Source organism: Acanthochromis polyacanthus, chromosome 5 (genome assembly GCF_021347895.1).
Source record: "Acanthochromis polyacanthus isolate Apoly-LR-REF ecotype Palm Island chromosome 5, KAUST_Apoly_ChrSc, whole genome shotgun sequence".
Taxonomy (NCBI): Eukaryota; Metazoa; Chordata; class Actinopteri; family Pomacentridae; genus Acanthochromis; species Acanthochromis polyacanthus.
In genome coordinates this window covers 16,299,426-16,311,869 of record NC_067117.1, presented here as the reverse complement: position 1 = coordinate 16,311,869, position 12,444 = coordinate 16,299,426, and the positions used below count along the sequence as shown (strand labels likewise).

The 12,444-nt window shown below is 42.2% G+C and overlaps 1 protein-coding gene across 3 annotated transcripts in view; it reads left to right on the top strand.

Annotated features, from left to right (window-relative positions):
* LOC110960676 (low-density lipoprotein receptor-related protein 1-like) overlaps positions 1-12,444 on the top strand; it is a 96,080-nt gene that overhangs the window by 42,658 nt on the left and 40,978 nt on the right. For all 3 annotated transcript variants that reach the window (XM_022208023.2, XM_022208021.2, XM_022208020.2), the window contains 11 exons: positions 1,446-1,608; positions 3,452-3,674; positions 5,642-5,831; positions 5,925-6,068; positions 7,546-7,782; positions 8,391-8,571; positions 9,749-9,971; positions 10,624-10,813; positions 10,977-11,102; positions 11,671-11,811; positions 12,261-12,386. In XM_022208023.2, the coding sequence (XP_022063715.2) occupies positions 1,446-1,608; positions 3,452-3,674; positions 5,642-5,831; positions 5,925-6,068; positions 7,546-7,782; positions 8,391-8,571; positions 9,749-9,971; positions 10,624-10,813; positions 10,977-11,102; positions 11,671-11,811; positions 12,261-12,386 (1,944 nt within the window). The remainder of the gene's footprint in view (positions 1-1,445; positions 1,609-3,451; positions 3,675-5,641; positions 5,832-5,924; positions 6,069-7,545; positions 7,783-8,390; positions 8,572-9,748; positions 9,972-10,623; positions 10,814-10,976; positions 11,103-11,670; positions 11,812-12,260; positions 12,387-12,444) is intronic.

The window sequence follows — 12,444 nt, the reverse complement described above, 5'->3', positions numbered from 1 at the left end:
ACCGACTCTGAATAATTTTTCTGTTAACATGTCTGTAATATACTTGAGCTTCACCCATTGACTGTATAAATAAGGCTTCACCGAACTACCGCATCCTCTGATTTCCAGCGCTCTAGGAGCCTATTCGTTGCGTTGATTGGTTGTATACCTACCCAATTGCTGCAGAGTGATTTGATAGACAACCTTTTAGCCCGCCTCCCTCCCTGTCGAGTGTCCCTAGACCCTTGTGCCTTCAGAACATGGGTCTAGCAGGGCTAGGCTAAGGAACTGTCAGATCTTTATATACAATCTACATTTCATTGCATTTACTGTACTTAGAGCATCAAAAGGAACAGTATTCCTTACACAAACAGACTGAATCATTTGTGTGTTATTATATTGCTATTAGTGTATTATTACTGATGTATTATGTTAGCATAATTCCAACATGCAGCTTATTGCTGCATAGTTTAATGCAGCCAAATTACTGTAGTGCAGTAAAAAGTAAAATGTTCACCTCTGAAATCTGAAGTTTTAAGTACAGATTTGCATAAATTCAAAGAGCTTTAGCACTTTTCTACGATACTTCGTCTTCATTAGCTACAGTACTTATGCAGATGTACTTTGCTACCACAACTCCGTGTTGTAAACGGTTCATTCTGGGCCTTCAGTATCCTTCAGCATCTCCTCTCCATCTGCTTTAACAATGCCTTTCTTTCTCTGATCGTTGGCTCAGACTCGGTGTGGCTGAGCTGAGGTTTGAGGAAAGGAAGGAAGAGGAGGGATAGAGGGAACCAAGGAGAGGGGTCTATTAATGTCTCATGCTATTCTGCCATCCACTGTTTTCTTCTCCCTCAGACCCTCCCTCTTCACCACAGTCAGAGCAGTTTTGATAGAGGAGGGGCATTAGAGTTTTTACACTGTTTTATGTTGACCTTCAGCAGGGTTTAAATGTTCTATAAAGTTTGTGCTCCGTGCCCTGTGCACATGTCGAGGTGTTTAAGTTTCATCTGTGGGTGGGGCGCTGGTGTTCCCTCCGTTGAGCAGAGCCTCGGGAAAATAAACTGAGCAGAAACCAGACACCCGTCATCGCCCGGCTACTACTACACCAACATCTCACTCCTCGAAACAGCCTGTCTCATATTTTGTCTGTCTGAGCGACTGTGAGTGACAGACACATTACCTAGACACTTGCTAATTGGTGTTGTCCGTCATTCTGTTTGTCAGGCATAAAGAAAAAAAAAAGGTCCCGAATCCAAACCTGAAAAATCCGGGCTGTGTGATGTGAATGTGTGCGTGAGAAATAGAGCTGTTACACAATATGGCTGAATAATTAGGCTCATCACATGAGTGTGAGTCAAACTTCTTCCGGTTCCATATCGTTCAGAATAAATCGCTGGTTTTTGCTTCACCTTGCACCTCCTGTGTCTCATCTCGTCCTCTCCCCTCCCTAATTTTCTGTCCAGATGTGGAGCAGATGGCCATTGACTGGCTCACCGGAAACTTCTACTTTGTGGATGACGTGGACGACAGAATCTTCGTGTGCGACAAAGACGGCCAGACATGTGTCACCCTGCTGGACCAGGAGCTGTTCAACCCTAAAGGCATTGCTCTGGACCCCACCATGGGGTCAGTTTGAGCTCCTGCTTTTTGTCTTATGCATAAGCACACACACAACTACAGAGATCAGAACCCCTAATGACCTCCCAAAACTGACTACCATGACAATGAGTTGACTTCTGTCGTCCATTGGTGTTAATCAACTTAAAAAACATGTGGAAATGGGGGGAAAAAGGCTAAATGGAGGTTTGTAAGTAGGAGTAATTGAACACAGATGTTGTGTTTACACTGTGGCACACTGACTGCGTAGGCTTCGAGCGTAAAAGCATGTTTTTGTTTCAGCTTTTTTGTTTATGACCAGACTTTCCAACTGAATGCCTGAAAGTATGAGTATATTTGTGGTGCATGGGTGTGAGAGTCTGAGGTGTTGTGCATGAACACACGTGTCTGCATGTAGCTTTTTATTGGTTCTTCCAGTAACAATGTCAGGTAGATTCACAGTTTTTGTTGTTGTTGTGTTCAGTGTCACTGGAGGACAGAAAAGCAGAAATATCAACAATATAGTATTTTGTCCTTTCTTGTGATTTCAAAATGGTGACCACAAACCAGAAACCCAACAATTTCTAACGATCTTAAACTAACAAAGAAAACAACATGATATTTCTTCTTGCCTTCAGTGTTGCACTACTGGTGACTGACTGTTTAATTTCTCCTTTACAACAGGATTTTGTCATGATGCCCATTTAGATACAGAATCTCAGACATTGTATGGACTGTGTTTTCTAGCACTGTTCTTCAAAAAATATGTTGTTTGCAAACACATTTGCACTGACTGTGAGCATGATTTGTTATTTGAAACTATAAATAAGCCACAGTTGTTGTTTTGGTACTAGTGGAAACTTAAATGACACTTTTTCTGGCATACAGCATTTGTGTCTAAATCAGGTTCACAGTGAGAATCAGAATATTTCCAGTTTTCAACGTTACCATTTAAGACGAAACTGTGGTAGAGCAGATTGCAGATTAAAAATACCCAGAGCTCTGGTTAGATTGCGTATTGTCCTTCATGTTGCAGTTTAACATCAAAGTAGAGCATGATTTCCTGTCTAGAAAATGCTCTTTTACATTTTCTGAAAAATGCATGGTTGTTTACTTATTATTTATAGATTGGCTTAGAAAAGAATGCCTCAAAATCTTGACACAATTCCTCTCTTTTTTAATAGGATTTCTTAGCAAAGCTCCCTTTCAACACTCACCACTGTCTGGTGAATTCACTCTTCCAATGACCCTTTCTCCTTACTTGTATTTTACACTGGTTTACGTTCAAGCATTTTAATCGGCTGCTACAACAAACATCTGTGGCCAAGTAAAACACACAGTCCTCCTTGTATATCGGAGTAAAGTCCCTGAAATGGAGCACATCTATTGGTTTATTGTCGTTCCATTCAGATGATTGGAATTTGTCCCAAAAAAAACCTCCACAACTGGATGATTTCATCTCAATCGCTGTTTTTATGGACATTTTAATGACACTGCTATATTTCTTTGGGATTACTTAATCGTTCTTAAATGAAAGATGAAACTGAGAAATGTAAGTGTTGGCAATGGTACTTGAGAGTCACTGAATCCAAATCGAGCACTTCAGGTGTCTTGTTTTGTATAACTTACAGCCTCAAATCCAAATGTTCTTCAAATATTAATCATTGAACAACAAAAAAGCTTCATTAATCTTGCTTGCCATTTTCCATCAGTGATGTTTCGTACAATTCTCCTTTTGCCTACATAAAAGCTAGATTATTATTGCCCCTAAATGATGCAAGAAAGGGTGATGAATCCATAGAAGTGGGCTGGAAGTGGGACAAATCTATCAGTCCATCCATCCTCACTCAGCTCCGATCTTATGTTTCTACAGGAAGGTGTTCTTCACAGACTACGGTCAGATCCCAAAGGTGGAGCGCTGTGACATGGACGGCCAGAATCGGACCAAACTTGTGGACACTAAGATCGTCTTCCCCCACGGCATCACGCTGGACCTGGTCAGCAGGCTGGTGTACTGGGCCGACGCCTACCTGGACTACATCGAGGTGGTGGACTATGAAGGCAAGAACCGGCACACCATCATCCAAGGCCTGCTGGTGAGGAAAAGCTGCACAGCACTCCCATTATCTCCCTTTAGTGGGAAGATAATCTCTGTAAAATTTACCGTCCGTGTTTATGCTATTCACAACAGTCCAAAAACTCAGCCATGCTTTACAGTTCCCTATATATCTATAATCCACGTTATGTTACCCCTGTGTACACCTATAATGCATTCTTGTCCGGTGAGTTATGCGCAGAGAGAAGATGGTGGACATTTGCCTTTTCATTAAAAGAGGTGATTAATAGTGTCCAATACTGAGGCTGTTGATGCTGCAGCGCTGGTGAAGCACAGTGGCTCTTAAACCTGTTACCATGGCTTTTACTGTGATGTGTGGGGAAGTAACGGCTTTCATTTACTCACTGAGCCTAAAGGCAGACACACACACACACACACACACACACATGCACACAAGTCACCATCTCTTATTTTGTGTGTGTGTGTGCACCTGTGATAGGCCATTAGTACGTGCACGTCCTTCACGTAAAGGTTAAAAAGAAGTCTGGTTATTGATGATGATGAGTTGGGGCTCTTTTTATCAAGAGAATGTGTTTCTGAAGCCTTTTCAGGAGCTCTTTAAGCTGCAAAAATTGAGAAGAAATAATAAAAGTTCAAATCAAGATGCAGCATGTGAAAACACTTTGTTGCTTTTAGGTAGGGTTGGTCTGGTTTGTGTTGTCTCGATCTGGGAGTATATGTGACTGAATCATGTTTTAGTGTTTCCGATTGGTTTCTTTTTAGAAGAAAATTAGCTTTCAGAGTCTAAAAGTACGTCGATGTATCTGTCTGGTTGTCTGTGTTTCTCGTTGCTCTAGAAACCCTGCTGTGATGGATCACAATGCCATCTCGCTTGTGTTGACACGACTTCCTGCGACGCTAATTCAGTGCTCAAACATGTCAGATAAAACCTTCTTTTTCCACAAGTTCTGTCTCATGATATCTTTGCAGTCTCCTCTTTCTCACTGCTGCCCAACACTTTGCGCCATGACTGGAAAATTCTAGTTTCCGAGCAAGTGGCTGTTCGAGCTGTATATCGAGGCGCCTCAGAAAGTTACAGTAAACAGTTTAACCACTGTTCTGCATCTGTGCACATGGTTTATTAAACTGCATGTAACCATGGCAATAGTACTTCTCTTTCATGCTACATTACCACTTAACACTCGGTTGGAACCATTGGGAAAAAAATGAGCAAGCAAAATTGTGAGGAGGAGAATAAATGGAAGATAATTCAAAGCCTATCTTGTTTTTGTGGTGGGTTGCCATGGAATAAGCACAATAATAGTCACTGAAGTGTCCCCATATAAAAGTAATGGACTCACCGAAGTAAAAGGCTGCTCAACATCCACTGCTGTCTGTCGTTTTGATATAGCAGGACATGTTGTTGTGTATTGTTGTGTACATGCATTTATATTGCTTAAAGCAGGCGAATGCACCACTGAAAAAAGTTCTTAGAAGACATTTGGTCATCTGAAGTTATGAAGAAAGTTAAATCACTTTTCATTGGATTTTATTACACATAAAAGCAATACTAATAGGTTTCTGCCAAGACACCTCTCATCAGAGCTTCTACAGCTTTTTACTGTCGAAGGAAATAAAATACATGCGTTATATGTCTGTTTTTAAAGGAACTGATCTGTCGGTGAATCAGTGATTGGACTATTGGTCAGTTTTATGAAAAGGTCTAAGTCAGACAAGCTGTAAGTACGGCTGTCATCAACCTGCAAGAAAGACTACATCAAATCTTTAATAGTATTCAGAGAACTGTTTTCAGTGCCTGATTTATTACCATCTATATCTATTCATCCATCGGCTATTCTAGCTATACTGGACTGTGGGAGGAAGATCTGCAGACAAAAACACTTCATATAGAAAGGCCTCAGCTGGTCAACATGTTTAAACCCAAAACCGACAACTGTAACCGCTACACAACATTTTTTCATCATCCAATTATCCTTTTCTTTTTAGATCGAGCATCTGTATGGACTGACGGTGTTTGAAAACTACCTGTATGCCACCAACTCGGACAATGCTAATATGCAACCCAAGACCAGCGTGATCAAAGTGAACCGCTTCAACAGCACAGACTACCATGTGGTGACCAGAGTGGACAAGGGAGGAGCGCTGCATGTTTACCACCAGAGACGCCAGCCTCCAGGTAGACCGCACACACACGCACACGTTCATCATCAGAATATTGTAATTGTACATCTGGTTTTGAGATTGTATTTTTCCCCTTCTTGGCTTCCAGTGCGTAGCCATGCGTGTGAGGTGGACCAGTTCGGGAAGGCCGGAGGCTGTTCTGACATCTGTCTTCTGGGGAACGGACACAAGACGCGGACCTGCCGCTGTCGCTCTGGATTTAGCTTGGGCAGCGATGGAAAGTCCTGCAAAAGTGAGTAGAAAATAACACATTTTCAAAAGTCATCTGACCGTCAAAAGACTTTTTTTTTTAGGCAGAATTTTTCAGGACCAGAAACTGTAAAAATAGAGAGAATAATTGGATTTCCTACTTTCCAACAGTTGAGAATAAATCATGTATGACAGATTTCTGACAGGAAAATTATACAAATCAAAGCTTAAAGTTGTGATATGTCATGCAAGTTACTTTAATCTATATGTCTTATTTAAAAGTTTACATAGCCATTTATCAGATTCTGTAAAAAAACAATGAAATAAAAGGTTATGCACTCCTGAGCACAGCTGGGAAGCCATTAGTGTCTTACCCATATGTCACAATTTCAGAAACTCTTTAGCTGAACTCGGTTGAACTGCAGGCTCAGAACAGGCAGGCGACACAAAATAAAAATATAAAGTAGTAAGATATCTACAATATGGAGTGATTTTTCAGTAGTGATAAGCCCTGTGGGCACTTGGAAGACAATACTTTACATATTTCTTCCGGTTTTTTTACATATTTGTAAAATAATCAAGAAACCCAGCTATGGGTTTGTCCTTTTTTAGAATGTATGGCATTATAACTCTGTCATACAGAACAGAAAACATTTTTCGTTCTCATCCTGGTTCTGCCGTTCGTAGAAGTGCAGGACTTTATATTGCAGTGAAAAATTAGCCCATAATGAATAAAAGTATGACCAGAGCAAAATTGCCAAAGAAAGTGCTTGGAATTCAGAGAGTAAAGTATAAAAACAGTACTGTAACATCATCCACTTTTATATAATTTAAAGTTCAAGTGCCAACATTTGATGTGTTCTGAAGGAGTCCTTGAGCTCTTCTGATAATGCTGTGAGAATTGTGGGCCTGACAAAATTGTAGCGTGGATTCAGTAGAGCTAATGTGTGTTTGCTCCCTGCATGACCGTAAGTATAAACCTGTGAGCCACAGCGAATTCAGCTCTACCTATCTACAGCCAAGGCCAGTCAAGGTTGGATCAGGGATGCAGCGCTCCCCTGGGCTCTGGGCTGGGAGAGAGCTATGAACGAAGTAGCTGAGCAACACCATAACTTCAGGCCCTCCACTGACCTCCACATAGAACTGTCAGCCTGATTCAGCTTATTCTTAAGAAGTGGTTTGCTATTCTATCCACCAATAATAGCATTATATTGATCTGCCTGCTGGGAATATACTGTCCTTGAAAATGACACAATTGATTTAAGTAAAGGCAACCCCTCCTCCCCCTCCCTCTGTCCCTCTATTAGAAATCAATTAATTTTAATTTTAGGCTTTTGTTGGTCTTGCATTTCTTCACTTGTTTAATCAATATACATTATTTGGAGAGAAGGTGTCAGCGTATGAGTCAGCACTTAATTTTCGGGGCTTTGCCAAATAAAGGACAAGATATGGGCAGTTAATATGTGGCAATGTGAGTCTAATCTGCCGTCTTTTGCCTTTGTTCTCTTGTTCTGCTGCAGAACCTGAGCATGAGCTCTTCCTGGTCTATGGGAAAGGTCGTCCGGGTGTCATCAGAGGCATGGACATGAACGCCAAGGTGCCAGACGAGTACATGATCCCGATTGAGAATCTAATGAACCCCAGAGCTCTGGACTTTCACGCCGAGAGCGAGTTCATTTACTTTGCCGACGCCACCAGCTACATCATTGGACGACAGAAGATTGATGGAACAGAGAGGGATACTATAATGAAGGAAGGTAGGCAAACAACAGCTGATTTGAGAGGGACAAAACAGTGCCTCCAGCGACTCAATGGATTAAAAGTGTGTAGGTTGAAATGTACGTCATCAAAGCTTGAAGAAAGTGTTTCTCAATCAGGTTTTAAGTCATTTTTAAGTATTACAATTTATACATCAGTGAAAAAAGAAAAAATGTTATATGCACCCATATTAAATCAGTCAGGGAATCACAGAAGCAGTTTTTGATCATCCTGCTGCACATTCAGGGCAGAAAATAGTCTTTGATATTGAACATACATGTGCAAACACATTAAAAACAAGCACAGATGTTTGCCCAGATTTATAAGAAAGAACTAAAAACCACAGACTTACTTTGAAATCTCAAAATCTTAAGTGAAACTTAAACTATTTTTGTTCAATCTTAAAAATCTAAAATATGCAAATCCTACATAACAAAGAAAACATTTTTTAGCTATATTTATCAAGAGGCAGTGATACAGTTTATCCAGCAATAAATCAACAAAATAAAAAGCAAATCTTAATGAACAGCAAAGACAGCTTCTTCCTCTTTGCCACACTTATTATTGGGCAGACAGACTTCTCATCTCCAGTTTGTGTTTATCTCAGGAATCCACACAGTGGAGGGTATAGCTGTGGACTGGATGGCCGACAACTTGTACTGGACGGATGACGGGCCCAAGAAAACCATCAGTGTGGCTCGGCTGGAAAAGGCTTCACAGACTCGCAAAACCCTCATTGAAGGGAAAATGACTCACCCTCGGGCCATTGTGGTGGATCCTCTTCATGGGTAAGGTGGACAAAGAGGCGGGGGAGGGATGGGGTTTGGTGTGCAGGATAAGCATCAGCGAACAAGACCCAGGACGGCACGGCGTAGGTGGAGGAGAGGGGGAAGGCAGAAAGGTGCAGGCAGCAGCTGAAATGATGCTGACTTTGAGACAGCTGCTTAATGATGTGTGTGTGTGTGTGCGCTTATTTGTGGTCATCCAAGTGCATGCTGAGAGATAATGATGGGTGTTCATCTGTCTGATGACTCAAGTGAAATAATTCATGCTCTGTCACTCACCTCTCAGCAAAACCAGACTTCTGTAAACTCTCTGTCTCTCTTTATGTCTTGTATCTGAGGTGTTTATTGATTATTTTACATTTGCATCTCTTGCAAGAATTTCTTTTTTTTACTGCCTGTGGGTTTTCATATTATCCAGCTCAGAGTGTTCTATCATTTTTCAATCTACGTTGTTGACCACTATCAACCGGAATTATGATGTTCCTTATCACACATTATTTACTTTAACAGATGGGGTATTTTCTGCCCTCTTTCACTATTTCAAATAGCTCTTAATCTTGCTCTGCATGGATGTTTGTTATTGATAAGACACCCTGGGCTTTCTCCTTAGAAATGTGTGCTTGTAAACACACACACTCTTTGGATTGCTTGTGACAGGGTGATGTGTGTCCACACACTTCCCAGGGGAAAGGCACTCGCTTCCACTAATGCCTGTAATCAATCAGGCTCAGAGAGAAGAGCGAGGAGGAGGAGAAATTTTCAGAAAGGAAAGGACCAGAAAAGAGACAGATGGAAAAGGAAATATGAAATGTTAATGTTGACGTCAGTCATATTCCAGTGAAAGAGGGGGATGTTTCTGGGTTTGCACAATGCTGCAGACAGCCAGTGTTCACAGGCTGCGGCTAGATCAGCGCAGAAGATTGACAAGTCCTAAAGTACCCGGTGACAAACATTGGTGTGCCTGTGGGCAGATCAACTGAGCAACACTGCTGAGCTTCCCCGCTGGATGCTCTGATGAGTGTTTAATGCTTTAGGGCAGCTAGATAAAATGTCAGCGCCTTTGTTAATGCTGGGAGAGTCTTCAGGACGTCCAAACAAATATTCTTCTTTGTCTTTGTGTTCTGCCATCACATTCCATAGATACTTGTACCACTGATAGTTCTCCTTTACTTCTCCTCAGATGGATGTACTGGACAGACTGGGAGGAGGACCCTAAGGAAAGCAAACGCGGCAAAATTGAGCGGGCTTGGATGGACGGCTCCAACAGAAATGTGTTCCTGACCAGCAAAACGGTGCTGTGGCCCAACGGCCTGAGTCTGGACATCCCACAGGGCATCCTGTACTGGGTGGACGCCTACTACGACCGCATCGAGATGGTCTACCTGAACAGTTCCGGACGCAAGGTCAGTTTCTGCATCATCAGAAGGATTTCTCTGCAGTCAGAGACAGAACAGTTCACTGGGATCAGAGCTGTGGGTTTATCTGAAAGGGTTTGAAAAGCTGTAAGTGGTTTTATAAGGAATGAGTTTTAAGGCAGTGGAATACTGTGGGTGGTCCTTCACAATACAGTCCACTAAACTCTGTGGCTTTTTTAATGCTGCTCCCCTTCTTGTGGCTGAATTGATATTTTTTTCTTTAGTGGCCTGTGTGTTGATCATATTTTGATTTATTGATTGTGTTTTTAGCATTTAAGTCCAGAAATTGGAATGTTATGGTTAATGTAGAATGAGTGAAATCTAAATATTAACACACATACTCTGCATACCAGTGAAGAAGGTATTTTACGGCCTATGATTTATGGTCTCCACTTTTCTGACGCTATGGCTAGATGTTCAGTGAGTTCAAATGGTAGCAACTGACTGTACTATTGATATATGCTAGTCAAATTCAGGAATAGATTGTAGTAACAAAAAGGGTTGTCATGTCACATTTTGTCCTCTCTGTGAAATAATAATAGCATGTTTTGATTTGCAATTCTGGATCCAGAGGACTTTGTACAGTGTGTGGCCTCTTGTAAAAATACTTTCCCATCTTGCTCTTTTCTCACACCACCAGACGGTGTACGAAGGTCAGGAGCTGAACCACGCCTTTGGTCTGTGCCACTATAAACACTTCTTGTTCTGGAACGAATACCGGAGTGGCAGCATTTACAAGCTGGACACCACCACTGGAACTGCCACCCTGTTACGCAATGAGCGACCGCCCATCTTTGAAATCCGAATGTACGACGCTCAGCAGCAGCAAGGTACCGGGCAAAGCATGATGCATAACATCCATCTGCTGCATATTAATCCAAAAGTTATGATTGTCCAATGACACATGGTAGCAGACATGAAGCATAACTGATGCTGATTTGTGTTTGTATTAACGACAAATGGAGATATATGTCATTATTTGTCCATCTACAGGCTCTAATGCGTGTCGTGTGTACAACGGCGGCTGCAGCAGCCTTTGTCTGGCCATACCAGGAGGCAGACAGTGTGCCTGTGCAGAAGACCAAATACTAGACCCAGCAGACAACACCAGCTGCAAAGGTTGGTGCAAACACTTCGTACGTGTTTGTGTGTGCGACTGAAGGGTATTTCTCATGGCACCAATTTTGCTCCATTACATATGCAAGGTTTTATTTCCAATATGTTAGACACGATGAGTCAAGCCGCGTGACTCTGTTTTCTTGGAAATGTTTCTCCTAAAATATTTGAACAAAAGGCAGACACACAAGAAGTGGCTACAGTAACAGCTGCACAATGCAACACAGTCCAAAACAAATTGTGCGCTAAACATAGCCGTTGTGAAGTCTGGAATATTCAAGGTGCTATTTTGCCTTCGCCCAAACTTGGCGAACAAGATCAAAGATTGCGATGTTTGTGAAGGTATTTATTGCGGTATTGTGTATTGTTCAAGTGAACTCCTGATTGCTGTGTAATTACTGGTTAGCGCAGCTTCAGCCCAGTATTGGTGGGTTGGGTTTTGACTGGTGGGTTTCAAATTTTCACGTAATTGCGCTTTTCCACAAACCCCCTCCACTGTGCTTCAAAGCTTTATTCTTTTTCATGACCTCATGACCACATTCTCTTTATTCCCTCTTCTTTTCCTTCACAGCCAACCCGTCTTACGTCCCTCCTCCTCAGTGCCAGCCGGGAGAGTTTGCTTGTAAGAACAACCGCTGCATCCAGGAGCGCTGGAAGTGTGACGGAGACAACGACTGTCTGGATAACAGCGACGAGGCTCCTGAGCTGTGCCGTGAGTTCCCGCACACAAAACACAAAGACTACATCTGACATGGCTCCGAAACTGTCGGTAATGAGTCAGATGACCTCTGGCTGTCTGAATTTGACAGTCTGGTGATGCCAGAATGAAATGAGAGAGCAGATTTTGCAGTGTGTGTTTAGAATTAGTAGTCCTGTGTATATGTGGATGCACAATATGTGAGTTGATGTGTGCTTGTGCGAAGGAGGAATAATGTCTGTGGATCTGGAAAAGCTCTCCGTCTCTCTGTCTGTGGTCAAAGTGCAGACACGTTTCCATTCCAGACAAAACAAACTCGGTCCAGAGCAGCTCGAATATCTGCCCTCTTTTTTGCTCATTTGCACCTCGCATCTCTCCACTCTTTCACCTTTCCATTACCTGACTCCGCACATGACTTCTCATTTTTCCTTCTTGCCCTTCAATGCGTCCTTTCTTCTCTCCAGACCAGCACACTTGCCCCACAGACAGATTTAAGTGCAAGAACAACCGCTGCATCCCTCTGCGCTGGCTGTGCGACGGCGACAACGACTGCGGGAACGACGAGGACGAATCCAACACCACCTGCTCAGGTGCACAAACACACTCCCTCGCTGTAATCTGACCGTTTTTTTTTTTTGTTGTTTTTGT